Here is a 21,118-nt window from a genome sequence, read left to right on the forward strand (position 1 = left end):
ACCACAGGAAAAACTTTAGGGAAAACCACACTCGCTTCGGCCAAATACTCATATAGGATTCGCTGATGAAACTCATCAGTAGTATATTTTACTAGCGTCGCCTACAAAAAAACAAAACAAATACATACATTTTCCAACTTATGTATGTATATTATGCATGTTATGTAAATTAGGTATATTATATTAGACATGGGCCACATACCAGCACAGTGAGGAGCAGCGTCTGGATCTTCGGGTCTGTAAGAACCTTATCATCCAGAAGAACGTTGGACTCGGACATGGACACTTTTCGCAAATGGGAGTTTGCCATTCGCTGGGTTTCTAGAATGAGGCGGTAATGTTTACAGTGATGTTCTCATTTCTACTCCTGCATTATATATATATTGCACGATATACGTACCGATCTCATAATCGTTTTCAGAAACCCGCCTCATCTTCGGAGGCGTGGTCATCCCCGACTCCATGTCGGGTCTCTTTGGAGCTTTGGAGTCAGATATCAGGTGATCGAAACTCTTTCTGGTGCCTGTAACAAAGAGTTGAATGACAAAAACTGAAGTAGTTTAAAGAGCCTATAAACATGTACTTGCATTTAGTGTTACTCTGAATTTAATAATTGCTCATACCCAGTATTTTCTTTGAGTTTGCTTGTGATGGTTGGCCCATGTCAACGCTCATGGATTTGCGTGGGCGGAGGCTGGCCTGCCCCATGGAGGAGTAATGGGGTACGAGGCTACGCTCTGGCACTTTTGGAGAAGTCCAAGGCTGGTTTTCTCTCAGCATTCTGACACATAAAGGAGCGTGAGTATTGACAACCAAACAAAATGCTCAAGTAATAAAAAATCAATACAGTCAGCACAGATCTTTAGGAGTCTGATGAAAACAGAAATGATCTCACCTGCATCCAGGCTCTGCGTCATACATCGCATACGTGTCCATCGGAAAATTTTCCATGCTGACATCCGAGAGCAGTAATGACTTCCTGTGTTTTAAGCTGCAGCGACTTCTTACTTCCTCAGATACCGTAAGCAAAGCTATAAAACAAACACATTAGCTTGTTTTCATTAAGGGTCAAAATTTAGATACAGATACTGAATGTTCAGTTTAGCTGGCTTGTGCTCACCTGCCAGATAAGCGACACTCTGCGTGTTCACCTCAAACTTATCACAGCTGAGGTGTTTTCCTACCAGCCCCAGAAGCGTATGAAGTATACGAACTGTTCTTGCCACTGTGGTGGAAGACGGATGTCTGTATCCTTCATGATAAGAACCAAAAAGCATAAGATCTGTTATTGATATAACTTTAATGCATGACTAAAACGTTAGCGAGTGCAAGGCTATCTACCATAGACAAGCAACTTTAACTTCTAAAAACATTAATTTCGATACATCTGTCAATACATTTAAAACATCTACATGTATATGCACAGACAAAAACAGTCATACAGCAAAAGAAAAGATTCACTTAAAGAAGAAGTTAACCCAAAATTTTTAATTTTGTGATCATTTACTTACTCGCATGTTGTTACAAATCTGAATAAGTTTATTTGTTTTGATAAACACAAAGGAAGATATTTTCAACCCAATCAGAAGCCCCATTGACTTCCATAGTATTCTTTTCTCCTACTATGCAAGTGAATGGGGCTTATGATTGGTTTTGTTACAAACATTCATCAAAATATCTATCGTTGTGTTGTATACAGGTTTGTAATAACATGAAAGTGGATAAATATTTTTGGGTGAACTGTCCCTTTAAGGTTATCAAATGGCATAAAGCCAATGCTGACTTGTCTTTACAGGCCTGTAAGAATTATTATTACCTTTGAGTAAGTGCCCCACTAATGCAAAGTTAAAGTTGGAGGAAAAGTTAAGTCCCACAAAATGGTCCATTTGTTTACAGTGCCATTCCAGAGGCTTCCGGATCTCCATGAAGACCTCCTCAGGACTCTTTATAGGGTGAAAACATTGTTATGAAGTATAAGCAACATCAATTCTCTAGATTGTGAAGGCGCAAAAGTATCAAATGCAATTTGATTCACAAATGAATAACGTTAAAGGGACACTCCACTTTTTTGAAAATTTGCTTATTTTCCAGCTCAGCTAGAGTTAAACATTTGATTCTTACCGTTTTGAAATCCATTCAGCTGATCTCCTGGTCTGGTGCTAGCACTTTTAGCATAGCTTAGCACAATCCATTGAATCCGATTACACCATTAGCATCACACTAAAAAACAACCCAAGAGTTTCGATATATTTTTCCTATTGGAACTATACTAGGAACTATACTCTCAAACCGGCGTAATACTCAGTGACTTTGCTGATATAACATGGCTGCAGGAGGCGTAGTGATATTATGCACTGCCCGAAAATAGTCAATGCCAATAATCCTTGATTATTACGCCAAAATGCGAGTATAGTCCTAACCATATCAGCCCAGAAAATCGCAACTCCTAATTCTCCGTCGGTCTTAGTACACGATGCAACCACAGAAGAGTCAAGTTTCAAATAGGAAAAATATTGAAACTCCTTGGTTATTTTCGAATGCCAATGGTCTAACCAGATTCAATGGACCGTGCCAGCCACGCCAAAAGTGCCAGCGCCAGACCCAGAGATCAGCCGAAAGGACTCCAAAACTGCAAGAATCAAATGTTCAACTCCAGGGGAGCTGGGAAATTAGCATATTTTCAAAAAAGTTGAGTGTCCCTTTAAGGGCAGACACAAAGGGTTATGGGAAGTCTAAACCAGTGGTTCTCAAACTTTTAAGACAGCGACCCCTAAAGTTAGATCAACATAAACTTGCGACCCCCACTACCACAGCACACACAAACAATAAACAAAACAGCTTGTTGTTTTTTTTATTTTTTTATTTTGAGCTTCATTAGCTGCACACAAGCAACTACTCTTACGTTTTAAGCACGTCACAACATTTTAACTATTTATTATCCAATGAATTATATGCTTACCCTTTAATGGGATGGGTGTACTTGTTTTTGGGAGCACAAAAGTTTAATCTGTGGCTTTATAGTTGATACGGCTACTCGCAGATCATCTTCCACATTAAGAAGTGATCGGTATTTATTTTTCATGTATGTAACGGCCGAAAAAGTCTGTTCACACAAATATGTAGATCCAAATGGAAGCAGTACATGCATTGCCACACCAGATAACTCTCTGTATTCCTCTGATACTGCAATCCAAAATTCTGGCAGTGTGGAATTGGAAAATAAAGTTTTTAAAGTTCGATCACTGGACAGCTCCAGCAAAGCGTCTTCCAGATTTGATGGGAGATGACGCGGCGATTTAGAAAATGGTTGCCGTATCCAGTCATACAGTTCTGGTTGTGTGTTTTGTGGAAAGTATTTATGGAATTGTTCCAGAAGGCTGCGGAGATGACTAGTGACGTGTACTTTTACGTTGCTAAGACTCAGTCCGCTCTCCTCCAGATGTTCCTCCAGCTCAGGAAACATGTCCACATTACCTTGTTCAACTCGTTCAGCCCATCTTTCCAGTTTTTTCATAAATGCATCAACTTTGTCATTCATTGTCAGGATGTTTGTGTTTGGCCCTTGTAATGACAGATTAAGCATATTGAGTCTTTCGAATATACAGGCCAAATACGCAAGTTTTAACAACCAGTCTGGATCTTTCAGGTGGTGGGCAAGTTCTGGTTTTGATTCTTTCAGCAGTGAGTATGCTTCCTCACGCAGTTCATAAAGCCGACCGAGTGCCTTTCCTCGCGATAACCATCGCACTTCGGTATGAAAAAGCAATGCTTCGTGTTGGGAGCCCATCTCATTGCAAAGAGTGGCTAGCAGTCTGCTGTTCACAGGACGAGATTTTATGTGATTAACAATTTTGATTGCACAATTAAGAACACTGTGAAGCTCAGAATCAAGTGCTTTACTCGCAAGAGACTCACGATGTATGATGCAGTGTGTAAACTTAACATGAGGAGCCACTTCTAAAACTTTTGCCTTAAGTCCTTTGTTTTTACCTACCATTGCACCTGCACCATCGGTACAAACAGCAACACAATTATCCCATGAAAGTCCCATCTCTCTTAAATTGGTGTCCAGCTTGGTGAAAATGTCACTGCCTGTACAAGTCCCCTCCATCGCGGAGCAGAAGAGCATATCCTCGTGGAGTTTTTTGTCAAATGTGTATCTGATGAATGCCAGCAACTGAGCAGAATTAGACACATCGGTTGATTCATCGATTTGTAGTGCATACTTTTTCCCACATGTTCTGTCAATCAATGGACTCTTAATGTCTTTTGCCATATCATGTATGCGGCGAGCTACTGTGTCATTCGACAACGGGACAGTCATAAGCTCACTTGCTATTTTCTCACCATGCATGGCCCGACACATAGCCACAGCAGCAGGCTTTATAAGTGTTTCCCCGATTGTGTGTGGTTTTTTGGTCTGCGCTATTAAGTACGCAACCTCATAAGATGCCTCCAGAGCATTCGCAGTAACTTTGGTTTGTTGTGCAATTATGCGCTTTTGACACTGTAATTCCTTCTCCTTTCGACGGAAAAAGTCTAAAGGCTTTTCAACACAAGTAGGATGCTTTGTCTCCAGATGTCTCTGCATTTTTGCCGGCTTCATACTTTCACTGGCGAGCACTTCCGAACAGATTACACACTGAGGATGTTGTACGTCGTTGGCGGTAGAATAAGTAAATCCATACTTTATGAAATCCTCTTGATATTTCCGACGTTTTCTACTTTGTCCAGAAGAGGCTTTGGTTTTATGTTTAGTTGATGAACATGGTTCAGATTCCTCAGGCAGACTGTCCACAATTTTCTCAGCATTTTTTGATGTGCGAATTACAAATTTATCCATTTCTGCGGTTGTGATTTGCACGTGCAGCTGCGTGCTGTGTGGTGATAACTGTCAAGCAAGTCGCCGCATTTTGATGTCATGGTCGCGAAATATTACTTAGTATTATATAAAACTAATTGTTCTGTTTTTTTAAAAGCACAACATATTTATTTGTTATGTTTATGTATCATATTAAAAACACATTATAATCAGAAAATATTTCATTTATTTTTCAAACTGTCCCGCGACCCCTCGAAATGATTCCGCGACCCTCCGAGGGGTCGCGACCCCCACTTTGAGAACCACTGGTCTAAACAACACTGTAAACCCAAACAGTTCAATGTACTTTAGTAATTAGTAAACTGTACTTAAACCAGAGAAAAAAGTTTATTCAGCTTGAAAGTTTTGTGTGTGTTCAACGTCTTCACCGTTTTGAGTTCCACAAACTCGAGTCAAACATTTTATTTATAATTTCCAAACAGAGTTATTTCAATACAACAGCCTCATTTCAACAAACACTGCAAATATTTGCAAACTTTTGGTGGTTGTGATGAGGTTTGCGGATTCAATCTGCCAGTTAAGCTAAGAAAGATTCTGGGGCTGCAAATTTACTTTAGTTTAACGTTAAAACAACACAATTGGTTGATGAGGATTTCCAGTTTCCAGAATGCTTTGCATGAGCCTGCATTACGAGGGCATTTTTAAAGTGATATTTATTTTATGTGGTTTTCAGTAAGTAAAAAAATCAATAGTGTTAAACATTGTTGTTGGAGATTAAGAAAGGTTTGCTAGTTTTCTGGTTACCATTGTTTAGAAGTGTAGTGCCTGTGCTTAGGCTCTAGGTTGGATATGTGTTGTTTTATCATAAACAAATATACAAACAATAACTGTGTGAAGCCAATGCCAGCACTGAGCTCAGTTTCTTTACACGAATCACACACTGTCTGTTTCACTAACTTATGAACGAAAAATAAATGGTAAACACTACTTACAGTAGTTTTAAATATAGTGTACTTTAATATTAAACAATGAAATATAAACTTTTAAGTTTGGATTAATGTAATTTATAACCATTATTTACTTAACAATTTTGAGTTGTTTACTTAAAGGGGACATTTTGTAAGATGTAAAATAAATCTTTGGTGTCTCCAGAGTACGTATGTGAAGTTCTAGCTCAAAATACCATATCGATAATTTATTATAGCATGTCAAAATTGCCACTTTGTAGGTGTGAGCAAAAATGTGCCGTTTTGGGGTGTATCCTTTAAAATGCAAATGAGCTCATCTGCACTAAATGGCAGTGTTATGGTTGGATAGTGCAGATTAAGGGGCGGTATTATCCCCTTCTGACATCACAAGGGAGACACATTTCAATGACCTATTTTTTCACATGCTTGCAGAGAATGTTTTATCAAAACTAAGTTACTGGGTTGGTTTTTTTCACATTTTCTAGGCTGATAGAAGCACTGGGGACCCAATTATAGCACTTAAACATGGAAAAAGTAATTTTTCATGGTATGTCCCCTTTAAATCTTTTTATGTAATCGGATTACCCAAAGTTTTTGAGTACTCTGAACTTGTTGGGTTTTACAGTGTAAAAGCACCCCCAAAACTGTGAATTTAACGTTTATTCTAGTTTGGTACCTTATCATTAAACACCCGGAGGTTGTCCAGTGTGTGCAGGTTCTGCTCTAGTAGTGCGGTACCAGCGGAGTACAGATTCACTTCATCGAGTTGCAGCACGGCGACAGCCACCCAGAACAGAGCTTTATGCATGGGAGAATCCTGCAGACCATTACACACACACACACAGACAAATCCCAAATTACCAAAACATAAATTACAACACTGCACTTCACTGTCCTGTTACATAAAAATGCAAGTTTTCAATTAAACATCAAGAATGCACCATATTGTCTCGAATAAGACGACACCCCCCCCCCCCCCCCTTAAAGTGTACCTTTTGGGAAAAAAAATTGAAGACCAACTCTTGTTGGTTTCTTTTATAGAAAATACTTTAATTTGAAAAAGGGGAAAGGGGACCAGTTTGGTTTGCCACATTCTTTAATACTTTTTCTATGGCATCCAGTGCTTATGATTATAATAAAAACTGTAACATGACTGCACCTGATCGAGGAGAGGCTGTAATTTGGTAAGTGCGATGACTGTGGCTTCAATGAGAACCTGGCTGTTGTAGTTATCCGGTCCCTTTAAGCAGCTCTCCAACCCCTGTGTGTGAATAGCACCGATTATAAAAAGCACAATGACATAGACCGGCACTACAGTAGTTACGACTAGCACGCTGCAAAATTATAGGAACATATTACTGCATAAACAAACTCACTATTCGTTATTTCTAAGAGTCTCAGTTCTCAAAACTTTCAGCGTCTTTTTAAACTTCTCGGATATATTCAAAGAGCTTTAAGTAAACTACATTCTTTGCAGGAATTATTAGGACTTAAGTCTATTGGGAAATTATTTAAACAAGAATCTAAGAAAAGACATTAGGGCTGGGCGGTATGACAATATATTTCATTACCGTGAAATAATATGTAACAGACGTAACAGATATTACACAAATATATATATTATTTGTGTAATTTCATAATACACGCCAGTGAATCGTGGGTCTCTTTCGCTCTCTCTGGGCTCGTGCAGCAGCAGTCTCTCCTGTGAGGTCTCTCGAGGCGTGCGTAAGTGGCAATTAGCACACAATGCTAATAGTTGTAAGTTTTCTGAACTGAAAACTCGTGTTTATATCAGTGACACATGCGCTGCTGGAGCGATGTAGTTTGACGCGCCGTTTGCTAATAGTACAAACATCTTTGATCAGAAAGATGAGAAAGAGACGCAAAGGTTAAGGTCTAATAGGCCGTCAAGACCTTAAAACAGACTTCATGGTTATCACCTCATAGCACCTTTCATATTTATAATATCTATCTAAAGCACCATCTCTTATATACAGGTATTTATCCTGTCTGTAGGTTTGTGCATATATTCATGCATATATGCATAAATACAAAATACAATGAATGCATACTATAGCTTCAATAGTCTATCAAATAAAAACAATATTCTGTCTATCAAGACTTAATCTGTTGTCATCTTCTTGGCATTTTTACTTTAACACTAGCTTTAACTTGCCCATATTTTAAAACTGTGGTAATCAATAAGTTAAAAGCTATAGTGAGTGGCAAATGTCTGCAAATTTTTATATTCCAAAAACTAGGGATGCTCCGATCGATCGGCCAGAGATCGGTATCGGCCGATAACGGCATTAAATGACTCGATCGGTCCTCGTTAAATTTGCCGATCTCGTGAACCGATCTTTCTGTTTACTTTTGTCATCATATGGCTCCTCAATGCGGCTGGAGTTAAAGACCATTTTTACGCAGTGAGAGCATTTTTATAACCCGTGGCTCATGAGCGACGTGCAGATTTGCATTTCTCTCTTTGCCTTTACAGAGATATGTGTATTTTCTATGAGGACGCGGTCCGGTCCTAACAGCGCGACCCGTATTCACATCCCCATCAAACAGCGTATACAACAGATATCTATCACGGACAATTGCATCCTCATGTCAAAAGTTTATTATTTGCATGCGTTTTAAAGTTTTGAGGGTTTAAACTTTAATTTTCCTCACAGCTACTCTCGTCTGCATACACCCGCCGCGCGCACACAGCAGCCTGTCGTCAGTGCACGTGAACAGAGCGATCTCTGTCAAGTCTTAAAGCTACAGTAACCTAATTCATCTCTCAATAAAATCACTCTCTGCTCTTCACTAAAGAACTGTTGTACTTCATACGAATGCGTGTATATTTAATTCATACAGTAAAGACTGTGAAGTGTTTTATTTTCATTAGATTTTACAGACATAAGCCTTTTTAAAGGCATATTAAATTTCTCTTTGCAGAAGAAATATTTGTTGTGCTAATTTATATGATTCTCTATTAAAACAATAATATATCTAATTACTGCAAGTAACAAAGGCAACATCTGTGGTATTACTTTTTAAAAGTTACAGTCATCAAAGAGCTTGCATATCAGCTTGAAAAATCTGTATCGGCATTGGTATCGGCCGATCACAAAGACAACAAATCGGTGATCGGTATCGGCCTGCAAAAATCCTGATCGGAGCATCCCTACCAAAAACAATATAAACTGAAAAACATGTATACCGTGAAATATAACAATGGCTCATTCCGTGAAATTGATTTTTTTGGTCATACTGCCCACCCCTACCCACCATTTACCTTAAAAGTCAGTATTATAGATTGTTCTTGAATCGCTCAAGCCAAATCTTAACCCTTAAATCTGATTGGTTAATAGGAATGTTGTACCAGATCCAGTCGGATCCAATTTAAGTTATTGTCCAGCACATTTTCTCCAAAAAAAGCAAATGATGTAGAACTGAAAATGTATCTAAAAGTAGGTTGTTGACAGCGAGAATAGTACAAGAGATAGGACAAGGAGACAAACCCGATCAATGCTGAGCAAAGGACTGGCTTTGCTGAGAATACGGATGATCTGCTTGAGCTGGCCGTGAGTCACTCGCTTACTGATACAGCCGAACACCACCAGGGCCCTTGGCTGAAGTGAGGGGTTATACTGGAAAGCAAACCTATCCAAAACAAACAAAACATGATCATAGAGATTCACAGGTTTTAATACTGTTGTTGATTCATACAACTTTTTCATAAAGGCCATTTTCAAAATCAAAATTGTTATATGTAATATTTTCAACTCACTTTTGAGCCAGTTCAGTCCACTGATCAAGCCATTTGCATGCAGGAATGTCCCTCATGCAAGCCTGGCGAAAATAACAAATAACCATTTCAATAAAATGTGAACAGAGCCAGATGCATAACCATCCTTATAACCAAGATTTTAGAAGCAGTCATTTAAAACAACTTGGTGAAAGTTACATCATCTAATTAATATTTATAAGTCAATCTGATATAGCTTATAATGCTCCGCCCACACTCTGGTCCTAAATCCTTGCATGGACCAATGTGTTGAAGTCGGTTATGGGTATACAACACATTGAAATGTAGCTTTTGGGGTACGCTAAGCAGTAACTTAAAGAACATTTTTGTACCAGTTCAATTTTAGGGGTACACTGTACCTTTAAAAGGTACACAACAGATCCTTAACTCTTTCGCCGCCATTGAAGAGTTATATCATCAATTAAGAGAAAACGCTTCCCTGCCAATGACGAGAATTTCCGGCTTTCCGCAATACCGCTATTATCCACCAGGTGGCTTCCACAACTTAAAAAACCCAAAAGGATCGCCCTAGGGCAAGCAGCTGCATGTCCGTGTGTGTTTTGAGGATTGCTCTGAATCTGATTTCCAACAAAAGACCTTCACTAAAATGGAATTATCTCAGCTTTTTGCTCAAAATTTTGTGTTTTTGAAGAAACCTACCCATATTTGAATGTGTTTTTGGATGTAAGCAGAAGAAATCCAGCCTTATGAAAACAATAGATATAGTTTATTATCCGGGGTAAAAGTTTTGCGTGTGTGTTTGATGCACTGGATTTTCCCAACCGGGTCATGAGTTGCATGTGGTAAGTAATGCGGTCGCGTGCATATTATATACATGACACAAACATGTAGTGAATCATAAGTTATAAGTAGGGATGTAACGATTCAACCGTGTGTCCCATTAAAAATGCCTGTCTGAATTCGATTCTGAATCGCAAGGCTGCGATTCTTTGTTTAATGCACAGCTTGTGCGTGTACTACGGCATCTGGTCAGTAGGAAGTCCTTATCAATATAAAATCATTATGAGTCGGAGTCGTTTATAACGGTGCATTTAAAAAAGCAACACTCGTTAAACAAAATAATTTAAAATATTCAATATTATCATGAAAATACCTGACACAATTTGAAGAACAGTGATATAAATATTCCTGTAGACATTTCCTGGAATAGCATTCGTAATGCTACTTCTTCTGTGGCACAAAGGGAGTTTCTGCACGGGAGCGCCCCCTGGCGTTCAGATGTACCTGGATTTCACCGTAATTCATTCAAATTCATTCATTGAGAAAACACGCATTTGCACGGTTAATCATTACAGCCCTAGTTATAAGAGTTGTATAGTGTTGCATGAATCGTACTTGCTCCACCCGCGGTAGTAACTCCTTCTTCTTCATTGTTTCGTACGTTATCGGAAAGATTCGGTAAAGCTAATCTTTCTTTTATAAATCTGATTAAACTAAAGGCTCTTCGGAGATATAAAGGATGTAATACTACTCTATAGGTACTCCAGATTAACATCAGAAATGCAGAAACAGCGTGTTACGTGAGCTAAAAATGTTTGTGAAAATGATAAAAAATGCTACCGCTGGCGGTGAAAGAGTTAAGGTACCCAAAAGGTACAACATTGTATTATGTTTAGGATACCTGTAAAGATACAAAACGAAATCTTAGGGTACCACCCCAGTGCCAGAAATAGTACAGTTTTAAAACCTTTTTTCCTGACAGTGTATAAATAGTGCTGAAAGAAAATCCTTAAAGGGACAGTTCACCAAAACATTTTTGGGAGGCCATTTAAAAGATTTTGTCATAATTTACTCACTCTCATGTTGTTACAAACCTTGATACATTTTCTTTGTTCTAATGAAGATATTTTGTAGCCAAACCATCATGAGCCCCATTCACTTCCATTGTAGGAAAAATAATACTATACTAAAAGAATATGTATACTAAACATCATGTGTGAACAGACCCTTTCTGGTAAATCAGTGCTGCCAATTTACCAGTAAAAGGATGTCATAACATTACCAGTAATTTACGAGTAAGCACTATGTTTGAATAAAAAAATATAGATTACCGGCATTTAGAACGGACGACGTCAGACCGCGCTGACAGCTTTGGGCCAATCATAACGTTTTGATACAGATGACTCGTTTCCACACACACGCTGCTTAAAAGTTGAGAACACCTGAAGTTAACATCCACATTTCTTCACCAAAGTTGTTTAAAACAGCGCACCATCTATTTGCTGAATTTTTAATGTCCCTCTGTGAAGCGTGGTTTAAGATGCAGGTTCTGCTTGACGTCACCTAATGCAATGTTGTTTGGCCACGAGCAACTTCGCAACCATCAGCGTTTGACAGATGCGAAAATAACAAAATACGGGCCGTAAATATGAAGTCATAAACCGCCATTGTTTACAAATACAACACTGAGCTCGCCGCAGGCAACTTCCACTTTCTCTCTGAGTTAACCGGTATTTTGATACTGATGTGTGAATGATGTCTTATTGGTAAAAGACGAAACATCACTGCGGGTGTGTGAACAGCACATTTTTGTATTTACTGGTAAACTAATTCGGGTAAATTCATGGTAATGTGTGAAAGAGGCTAATGTTGTACCTTTTTGGGTACATTACTGTACCATAAGGATCTATTGTGTACTTTTAAGGGTACAGTGTACCCCTAAAATTTAACTGGTAAGATCATAAGAGTAAGTAAATGACAGAATTTTCATTTTTAGGTAAACAATCCCTTTAAACCAAGAGAAATATGTATAAAAAAATGAAAAGCTTATTTATAATCATGTACATTAAAGCTAACTGACCTCCATGATCTCAAGCAGAGCCTCTGTTACGGTTTCCAGAGAGGACAAAGCAAACGTCTCTCTCTCATAGGAGCCGGGTGAGAACGAGCGGTCCCTGTAGCTGGAGCGGAAAGCTATGACTGCTGCAGACTTCACCTTACTGATGCCAAACAGCAGGTAGAATTTGGGCAGGGAGAACTCAGTGAGACTCAGACGCAGCACCTGTTTAGTTTCCTCTGCAGAAAGCACCAAATAATAGATCAATCTCATATGTTAAAACATAATGGCATTTAATCTATACATTTTATGATAGTTCTGCATAGATTGCAATGCTCTACCAATTAAAAGACAGTCGGTAAAGGCATTGTTATTAATTTGGTGGGAAATCTATCAATGTTTATAAGTTATCTATTCCCATTAGGCAGAGATACTGTATAACATCCTGTTTGTTAAGGCTTGTTTCTCACCACTGAAGTTGAGCTGTGAGCAGGTGCAGAGAGAATGAATGATGTTAATAACAAGGCCATGTGTTGATGCTCTGAGGGACAGCGGGCCGGTGGCCACAAGCAGGGTGACGACGTGAAACAGGTATGGCAGGTGAGCGGCCACGTCTAGAGAGTTGTTGAAGGAGAGCATGAGCATGTATCGAGCCAAGATGGCGATGTCGTCCCACATCAGGTGCTGCTCCAGGGTAGGGGTGGGAGACAGGCACGTCTTATCGATGATCTTACACATTCGGCCAATCACCTGGGAAAAAATACAATGTAATGTATGTCACCAAAGCATCATATAGAGAGTTTTAGCAGCAACAACATAAACAAACTGCTTATGAGGCCAAAACTTCCGGTAGACTTGATCAATGACAATGACAACCGAGTCCCTTTTAGGGTGTTTTCACATATAGTTCATTTTAAAAGAACCAAACCCAGTTCACTTAAAGTGAACCAGAAAAGGAACTAGCCGAATGTGACCTCAGTCCTTTTGGTGTTCACACTATAGTGGACTCAAAAGAGGACCTAGTTCTTTTTTTAGTCCTCTTCAGACCTGAAGTGATCTCAGAACATTTCTTGTTCACATCACAACTTCATAAGAACTCAGACTCCAGCTTTCTGTGCAGCAGTTTATTTTGATACAATGTCAAAACCACACGCGAAATGGACCGGGACCTAATTGATGTCACATAACAAAAAGAAATCGAACCACAAAAGAACCCAAAAGCGAACCGTACTCGGACCACCTCCAGACGTGGTTTGAGTTCGGTTTGCTTTTGGGTCCTTTTAGGGGGGTCTGAGATCACTTGGTTTGTTCACATTTACACCCTGAACTGCTCTGAGAGCGTTTGGAGGGCTCAAACGAACTAGGTGTGAAAACACCCTTAGAATAGATTATTTCTGAACTTTAAGTTCCCTATCGAGAGCGGTCACTCAACATTGCGTCCGGTGACCTAAAGAGGGAGGAGTTCCCATAGCGTCAGCAGACGCAATGTCTCGTTCCCATCTCTCATGGAACCGAGGTTACGATAGTAACAAGACGTTACCTTAGTTCAAATCATACCTAAAGTTTATCAACTACTATGCTGAGCTAACATTAACATAAACTTAATGTATACAATGTTTGCTACAGAATTGACCTATTGCTAAGCCACGCCCCCAAACGTGATGAGCCAATCACAGTGCGCATAGCTAACCCAATACACTCGGACATTCTCTGCTTACACGTCCATTAAAAAGCATTGCAGTTAGTCAGTTTTCATTCGTTTTTATATGTTTTTTTGTCATTTTAAGTTTTAAATGATCAAACTGTGTGCATGGGTACATGCAACTCCGACACTAGGTATCCCGAAAGGCTGGGCAACGGTGTGTTTTTAACCCTTTCCCAAGCCACATCTCAACCGAGATAACGGTAAATGTCTTCTCTGGATTAAGTTATGCGGTAGACACAAACTAAACGTGGATAAATTAAACAAGGATGTCTACATCTGTTCTAAGCTAAGTCAACAACGTATTTGAATGTTATCTTTAACATCTCTAATGTAACGTTAACCTAATATTAGAAAACGTTAACGTTAGCTTCTAGCTGCGTTGTACATCATGTTACTTAGCTTCATTAATGTATCTGTAAATAACCGACATAACCAATGTTATTTGTAATAGCAATGTTGTGCTGAATGATTCATGTAAATACTGTAGCGCCAAACTAAAGGAGAGAAACTCTTGGTAAAGATGGTAAAAAGGCTTGACCTGGAAACGTATGCAACTTAGACTTGTACTTATTTAATTTGATCATGAGTGCAACGAAATGCATTTTATCGCGTTTACACTGTGACCTGTAAATTTTTGCCTGGAGCTGAAGCTTTTCATCGACCTTCTCAACAATAAAATTATTAATATAATCCTCCATAGTTAAGGCCCTTTTGGTAACTTCGAGATGATAGTCTTTCTGTCTCCAAAAATAATTTTGGATTTTGTCTTTGCAATAGGGCACAAACCAAAACATTTTTGTTTTTTACAAGGCACTTGGTCCAGAGGTCAGTTTAGCCACTAGCTAAATTTAAGGCCAAGCGCATAACCGCATCAAAGCGACTGGATCCAATAAAACCGTCTATACTGGAGAAATGGTTTTAACATTTTCATCTTTATATCGATCTTCCATAAACCAACCCATCCACATACCTATCTATCACCATCAAGATTGACTTTCTACATTTTGGAGGCAGAAATGGGCAAGGGTATAAATTAAACATGAAATATCACTGATTTAATATTTGCAACAATCCTCAAATATAAGAAACTGTTCTAATATTAAAAAGATTACAGAAAACTTCCCTATTGTTTTTGTTTTGCGTGACGTACGTAACCATGACTTGCTGCTGGCTTACAGAGCTCTGTCAATAAGATTATATTCGGCCCTCATTTAACCTCGCAGCTCCTCTGCTACACAAGTGTTCGAAAGACACAACAGCTACACAAAGCAGGCCCTTGTGCTCCAGAACTGAATCGCAGTGACATCAACAGTGGCTGGCACCTACTAATCAAACAATATTTACACATACTCAGCAGCATAGCTGACAACTTGGGTGACAAAAGAAAATAAGAAAATTTGATCATTTACATCAAAACCTGTACATTATGATTTGTAAATTTGTTAGTGTGTTTATCGTTTGCCTAACTGTTTTACAATGACGTCCATTGAGCGTAATGACTAACAGTTGCCCAGATAATAGGAGCGACTGCTCGGCTGGTTTACTATTGTCTGTGTGCGCGCACACACGTACCAATTGAGCATTTGTGTACAAACACTTAGGATAATAGATGCTGGGTAGAAGAGCTAGTCAGCGTGGATAAGATCACAAGAGGAATGATTCAGAAATACAAGGACCAGAAACACCTTAAGCGGTAAGTCGAAATGTTTAAGTGTTAGCAGGCTGGAAAAAACTGAGAAATATACGACTCGAAGACTTTTGAAGACTTCTTAGCAAAAAAAGAAACTATAACAGATTAGAGATTCGAATCACGAAATCAATGTTCTTGTAATGTCAAAATAAATGCGAAGAAAATACAACAACAAATTCATTTTGTTATAACACTAAAAATAAATGAGCGGAGATGAATTGCATGAAATTACACAAATCATTTAATATAAAAGCTACTTGATTTTTTACTGGAATTTGTAAATAATACTAAACTATTCAATTTAAACATTTTTGATTATTAGCAAAACTAGAGAGGTCAGATACACAAGTTGTTATCAGCAAAATGGGCAACATAAAAAAAATACCAGGTATAGATCAGAGATTTGATTTAGATTTTGGACAAAATAGTGTAAAATGCAAAACAAATCACATTTTACATATACTGTAGACGAGTAAATGATATAAGTAAGGGATAATTCACAACGGGCCGTTGAATTATTTGAAAATAATGCAAACCCAAATAATGCACACCTGACCTCTCAAATGTCTTAAAAAAAAAATTAACCAGAGCAATGTTTGTGGTAAACATGGTTTAAGAGGAATAATTTACTCCGGTCCTTTGAATTATTTAAAAATAATGCACACACCGGGTTTGTATTACACCACTTTGCATCGTGCCGCATTCCCACCTTGGCCCGTCGTCAATTATTCCTTACACTTGTTTCACACATACGCAGTATGCAGTGCATTTGTGGAGCATTTTTTTTACGTGCCCATGTTAACAGGTTAGAGCTTTCAGACAGCATATGTACATATGCGGTCCGTTGCAGATGCGGTGCTGCAGCGCTGCGATCATTTCCGCACCACGTCTATTTTTGCTGTACTGCACGCGCTGATTTAAAGTGATAGCGCATGTTTAGTCTTTAAAATGAACCAGCGCTACTACATAAAAGAGCGAGGCCAGAGACAAACGTGCTCAGTAAATGGGAGTAATTATGGAATAATGTGTGCATCTTTGAATAATTGTAAGAATACAGTTCCTTTAAATATAATGTTTGTCATGTAAAGTTTTGAGTGATGATAATGTTTTTTAAAACTGTTATTGAGCTTATTTAGACTTGTTATTGCGGTTAACAGCGTGTTTGGCGTATTTACCTCAGAGTTTATTTCAGTAATATTGCCTTTTATTTTCTCAGTAATAATGATACAATTTGCTTGCCAATCATGCTTCCTTGTCTTTTTATTCAAGTCATTATGCTGTTATGTTAAGTTATGTGAGGATATTTATTGCCTCGTGAGACGTTCATTGCCGTTATAAATACTCTCGTCTACGCAAATATAAATAAATGTACAACCTGCCTGTCACCTACATTTTCTCTTCAAAAGGCATGCTGCTGATTTTTATTCATGACATATGTGGAGATAAATAGATCTTTGATTCATTCATGTGTCCTGATCACTAGTCTAGAAACACTAGAGATTTTAGATATCTATAATAGTCTATCAAATAATATCTTAAGTATATTGTTTTGTGAAAAAAACAAAGCAGGCTATGTTATATTGTTTATTGAGGAGGTGCTTTCCACAGAAAGTGTGAATCACATGATTGTTTATACGCAAAAGAAGCGGGTCAGTGACGCACTGCAAACGGAGTATGTGTAAAACAGGGGTTACCTATACCTTAATACACTATAATTGTTACAGTATATGACATAAGTGGTAAGTGTTTACCTTGCTAGACACCAGCTTGACATTTCCTGATGCCAGTGCTACGGCTGTGTCAGCCATCACTTCAGCCTTGATAGATCCCAAACCCCCAGTAGCACTTGTCTTTATGAAGCTGTCCAACACCACATCCAACAAGTCTGTGATCTATAAACATGCATTTTAAAGAGAAGTGTAAATCTGTAAATGCTGACTCTCAAAGAGCATTTATCGAACCCCAGCAAATTGCTTTAGAGTTCTTGAACACAACCAGAGCTGCTGTTGAAATACTCAAGTGACATTACGGTTTAAAGCCATTTATCATTGTATGGAGATGCTGTTGAAATAATCCAATTATTTAAGGATAAGCTAATAAAGGACGATTAATCAGAGCATCTGCAAAGGTGGAGAACCTACCTGCCCCAAGCTGCCCCATATCTTCGCCTGTATGGATGGGTACATCTGCTTCTCATTAATAGTCATTGTGATGAGTTTGTCCAGGATAGCTGTGACGCGTTGCCTTTTAGCGTCATCGTTGTGTTTGCAGAAGCGCACCAAATTTTTTAGCCAAGGAGTCATGTACTCCAGACACAGGTGCTTTAGCTCAATACCTAAAATACAAGTTAATGTATATCAACAGTTGCTTTGCAATCAACATAGTAATTTTATATTTAAGGTGTGAATTTGTATAATACTGACTTGATTTGCTAAAGCCAGAGATGCACTCTTCCAGAAACTCCAGAGTGAGGTGGGGTTCATTGGCAGCTAGTGTTTTGCTAATGGAGACTATAAATAGGGTGTTGTTGGCTGGGATGCACAAGCCAGATGTTTCCAGAAGCTGTCCTTCAATCTTCAGGTTAAAGGTGCAGGTTAAGGCACAGAGGAGATTGTACGCAGCTGACCTATTAAACGAATTTTTAGTTAGCACAAAAGTATTCGATGCACTTATTTACTTAAAGGGACACTCCACGTTTTTTGAAAATATGCAAATTTTCCAGCTTCCCCAGAGATAAAATTAGATTTTTACCATTTTGGAATCCATTCAGCTGATCTCGGGGTCTGCCGTTACCACTTTTAGCGTAGCTTAGCACAATCCATTGAATCTTATTAGACCATTAGCATCGCGCTAAAAAAAATGACCAAAGTGTTTCGATATTTTTCCTATTTACAACTTGACTCTTTTGTAGTTACATCGTGTACTAAGACAAACGGAAAATTTAAAATAGCAATTTTCTAGGGAGATATGGCTAAGACTCTCAAACTAGCGTAATAATCAAGGACTTTGCTGATGTAACATGGCAGCAGAAGGCGTAGTGATATTATGGACTGACCGAAAAATAGTCCCCTGCCATAGAAAGTAACCATGGGGACTATTTCGGTCTGTGCGTAATATCACTACGCCTGCTGCAGCCATGTTACATCAGCAAAGTCCTTTATTATAACGCCACTTTGAGAGTATACACCTTGGTTATTTTTTAGCGCAATGCTAATGGTCTAATCAGATTCAATGGATTGTGCTAAGCTATGCTAAAAGTGCTAGCGCCAGACCCGGAGATCAGCTGGATGAATTCCAAAACTTTTTCAAAAAAAGTGGAATGTCCCTTTAAAGCTGCAATTTTTGGACAAAATAATCCAAAATAAATGAGTGAGCAAAAAATATTTTTGTTATAGGTTAATTTAATGTTGCCTTCATTTACTCCAATTCATAGTGGTAAGCTTATAATAATGTTTAATAATATTTTTTATTATATTTAAATTATAAATTTGTATTTATAATTAATAAGTTGGCTTATAATAATGATTTATAATAAACCAAAAATGCCAGTCTGCAAATTTGACTAACATGCATAAAGATATAAATATGACAAGTGACCTGCAATTTTATGTTTCAAACTGAGATGGCGATATAGAGGCAAATTTTACAAAATTGCAGCTTTAAAATTATTTCAATAATCGATAAAATATCTAAATTAGGATCATAAAACTGAAAAACTACATGGGATGGCAAATTCAAGAGCCGCCCCAGCTGAACTAAAGACACAAAGGAGCAGTATTAGCATTTCTAATCAGTTCACAACAAAGACACAGGCCTGCAAATGAAAGGCCCATTGTCATAATAAGACCTTTGTCATAATAAGGGATTGCATTGGACCATTCACCCAAAATATTCAACAACAATAGGCTCAGCGTAGTCAATACTTCACTATCCCAACATGTTCTGGGAAAAAATAGCATTTACCTCAAACTGGGGTCTGAGCTTCCCAGGTTGAGCAGGGCGATGTTGAGCAGGGTGCCAGGAACATCTTTAGGCCTGATCTTGGTGTGTTGGGGAATGGAGTCCGGTTGGGAGAGCTCCCAGCGTGTACGGATATGGATGATGGACTGAACGATAGCTTCGCACTCCTGGTGCATGAACGAGAGAGGGGTGCCCTGGTTAGCGATGGTCAGCGTGAACTGGCTCTCATCCACTAGGCATATTTCCTCGATCTCTGAAGCATAATATATGTCATTCAGGAAAACGGGTTGGCCGAGGACACGCGTACGTTCGGTGGCGGTCACTTGTACGGTTGTTGAGCCCACCTGCGTAAAACAAGGCCAAGAAGTTAAAGAACATTTTAGGAACATAAGACTAAACAGAAAAGACTTAGTTTGACTTTTTTGTTCTGGGAAAGTTACAACATAGAGCTCACTGTAGAGTCATAACACTTGCATACAAAAATAGCTAAATGAAGTTCACAATGAAACAAAAGTCAAATGGTGCTTATTTAAACGCAAAACTAATTTTAAGACGCCTCTCAATGTGGCGCTTTTGGCATAGAAAATAACACAAGATGCAACACAAGACCCAAGACAGATGCGTTTGACAAGCATGTACATAGACCAAAAATTAAAAATAACACAGATACACACATCCTGTGTGAATGGTCTGTTTAACTTCACTCTTTGGAAAGTTTAGCATCAATGTAAAGACTTAACAACAGGGCTATTATTTTTGACTTACTTTTTCAGCATAAGTGCATTTAATATTACAAAGTTCTTACCTTGATTGACACCTTAGTGTCCTTATGTGCAAGCTTCAGGGTATTGTGGAAAACTTTCAGGTCTTCTTCCAGTGCCAGTGTAGCAGCGGGCAGCTTCTGCTGCTCTGGTTCGATTTGGTCGGCTAGGCGTGCGGGCGAGTCGATAAACAGCAGCTTCTTGCTTCCTTTAAGGCCAGTCAGTAGCCGTTCATGGTATTTGGTGTACTCTCGGACCCAGGTGTTGCAGTTGTAGATGTACACGGCAGCCACGTTCTCGTAGGCGAAGTTAGGAAAGACCACGAACCACTTGGACAAGAAGTCAGTCTTGAAGCGGTTACTGGGACCAACATGAGTGAGATCAACCACAATCTCATAGTGCTTGGCATAGTAAGGCTTGAGGGTTAGCAGCACATGATATATGAGAAGATCCCCATTGATTTGTCCGGTTTTGAACCTGGGAGAGGAAACAATGGGAATTTAGGTATTCAGAAACTATGACCTGTGTGACTGGAAGAAGTGTTTTGGGAGTGATGTGAAGCAGTTACAAGTAAATATATAAAAAGATGCTTATTAGACAAAGGTCTGTAACTATG

General features: G+C 38.7%; 2 protein-coding genes across 13 annotated transcripts in view; one reads left to right on the forward strand and one right to left on the reverse strand.

Moving 5' to 3' along the window:
* Positions 1 to 21,118, forward strand: part of LOC129438183 (uncharacterized) — a 42,471-nt gene that overhangs the window by 15,546 nt on the left and 5,807 nt on the right. The window contains exon 1 of one of the 2 annotated variants that reach the window (XM_055196816.2): positions 15,486 to 15,784. The exons of the other annotated variant lie outside the window; for it this stretch is intronic. The gene's annotated coding sequence lies outside the window, so the exon portion shown is untranslated. Of the gene's footprint in view, positions 1 to 15,485; positions 15,785 to 21,118 lie in introns of those variants that run through there. 2 annotated transcript variants of the gene reach the window in all.
* nf1a (neurofibromin 1a) overlaps positions 1 to 21,118 on the reverse strand; it is an 88,401-nt gene that overhangs the window by 13,928 nt on the left and 53,355 nt on the right. For all 11 annotated transcript variants that reach the window (XR_012367565.1, XM_055196815.2, XM_055196813.2 and 8 more), the window contains 18 exons: positions 20,547 to 20,979; positions 19,745 to 20,085; positions 18,205 to 18,407; positions 17,923 to 18,116; positions 17,533 to 17,673; positions 12,857 to 13,136; positions 12,411 to 12,625; positions 9,572 to 9,633; positions 9,303 to 9,444; positions 6,950 to 7,051; positions 6,467 to 6,607; positions 1,817 to 1,943; positions 1,121 to 1,252; positions 896 to 1,031; positions 624 to 781; positions 401 to 523; positions 203 to 321; positions 1 to 101 (listed from right to left, as the gene is read on the reverse strand). Coding sequence is in view for 10 of the 11 variants with exons in the window: in XM_055196815.2 (XP_055052790.2) it covers positions 1 to 101; positions 203 to 321; positions 401 to 523; positions 624 to 781; positions 896 to 1,031; positions 1,121 to 1,252; positions 1,817 to 1,943; positions 6,467 to 6,607; positions 6,950 to 7,051; positions 9,303 to 9,444; positions 9,572 to 9,633; positions 12,411 to 12,625; positions 12,857 to 13,136; positions 17,533 to 17,673; positions 17,923 to 18,116; positions 18,205 to 18,407; positions 19,745 to 20,085; positions 20,547 to 20,979 (3,150 nt within the window). In the remaining variant the exon portion in view is untranslated. The remainder of the gene's footprint in view (positions 102 to 202; positions 322 to 400; positions 524 to 623; positions 782 to 895; positions 1,032 to 1,120; positions 1,253 to 1,816; positions 1,944 to 6,466; positions 6,608 to 6,949; positions 7,052 to 9,302; positions 9,445 to 9,571; positions 9,634 to 12,410; positions 12,626 to 12,856; positions 13,137 to 17,532; positions 17,674 to 17,922; positions 18,117 to 18,204; positions 18,408 to 19,744; positions 20,086 to 20,546; positions 20,980 to 21,118) is intronic.

The sequence above is a fragment of the Misgurnus anguillicaudatus genome, chromosome 24, assembly GCF_027580225.2.
Source record: "Misgurnus anguillicaudatus chromosome 24, ASM2758022v2, whole genome shotgun sequence".
Lineage (NCBI taxonomy): Eukaryota > Metazoa > Chordata > Actinopteri > Cypriniformes > Cobitidae > Misgurnus > Misgurnus anguillicaudatus.